Source organism: Calidris pugnax, unplaced genomic scaffold (genome assembly GCF_001431845.1).
Source record: "Calidris pugnax isolate Ruff unplaced genomic scaffold, ASM143184v1 scaffold89, whole genome shotgun sequence".
In the NCBI taxonomy this organism is placed as follows: domain Eukaryota; kingdom Metazoa; phylum Chordata; class Aves; order Charadriiformes; family Scolopacidae; genus Calidris; species Calidris pugnax.
The window spans coordinates 7,263,116-7,263,684 of record NW_015090865.1 but is presented as its reverse complement, the minus strand read 5'-3'; the positions used below and the strand labels follow the sequence as shown (position 1 = coordinate 7,263,684).

The 569-nt window shown below is 65.2% G+C and overlaps 1 protein-coding gene across 1 annotated transcript in view; it reads right to left on the bottom strand.

The window, feature by feature from the left end:
* The window catches only part of PPP2R2D (protein phosphatase 2 regulatory subunit B, delta), a 24,536-nt gene that overhangs the window by 23,473 nt on the left and 494 nt on the right, over positions 1-569 (bottom strand). Inside the window, exon 2 of the mRNA XM_014945263.1 lies at positions 427-519. Coding sequence (XP_014800749.1) covers positions 427-519 — 93 coding nt within the window. The remainder of the gene's footprint in view (positions 1-426; positions 520-569) is intronic.

The window sequence follows — 569 nt, the reverse complement described above, 5'->3', positions numbered from 1 at the left end:
CTCCCTCTTTGGCTCTCTTTTCCTCGGGGTGAAACCTGACAAGCCTGACAGCCCCCATTTGTGGTTCCCCCCCCCCCGCCGTGTTTTATCACTGTTATTACCTTTTCTCCTCAGTGATTAGAATTACAGAAGAGGAGGAAGCCACCGTGCCTTTTCTATTATGCTCTCCCCCAGAACAAGCCCATCGCCCTGGAAGCAGGGGCGCTCGCTTAGTCATGGCAACACACTCCCCACCCTCCGAGCCCCGGGCAGGGACTGGGGAGATGCTGCAGCCCGGCCATTGCCAGGCTCGGCTCCCTCAGCGCGGCCGTGACACAGACGGTGGGAAAGAAAAAAGGGTGTCGGTGGCCTGGCCCCGGCGGAGCGGCAGCCGCCGGCCCCGGGAGCCTGAGGCACGGCGGAGGCCCGGCCCGGCCCTCCCCTTACCTTCCGCCACGTCCTCGTCGATAGCCCCCTTCACCTGGGAGAAGCACCACTGGAAGTCGTTGCTGCCGCCGCCACCTCCACCTCCTGCCACCCCTGCAGAAGGGAGAGAGGGCGCTGAGAGAGGGGCCGCCCCGCCGAGCCCC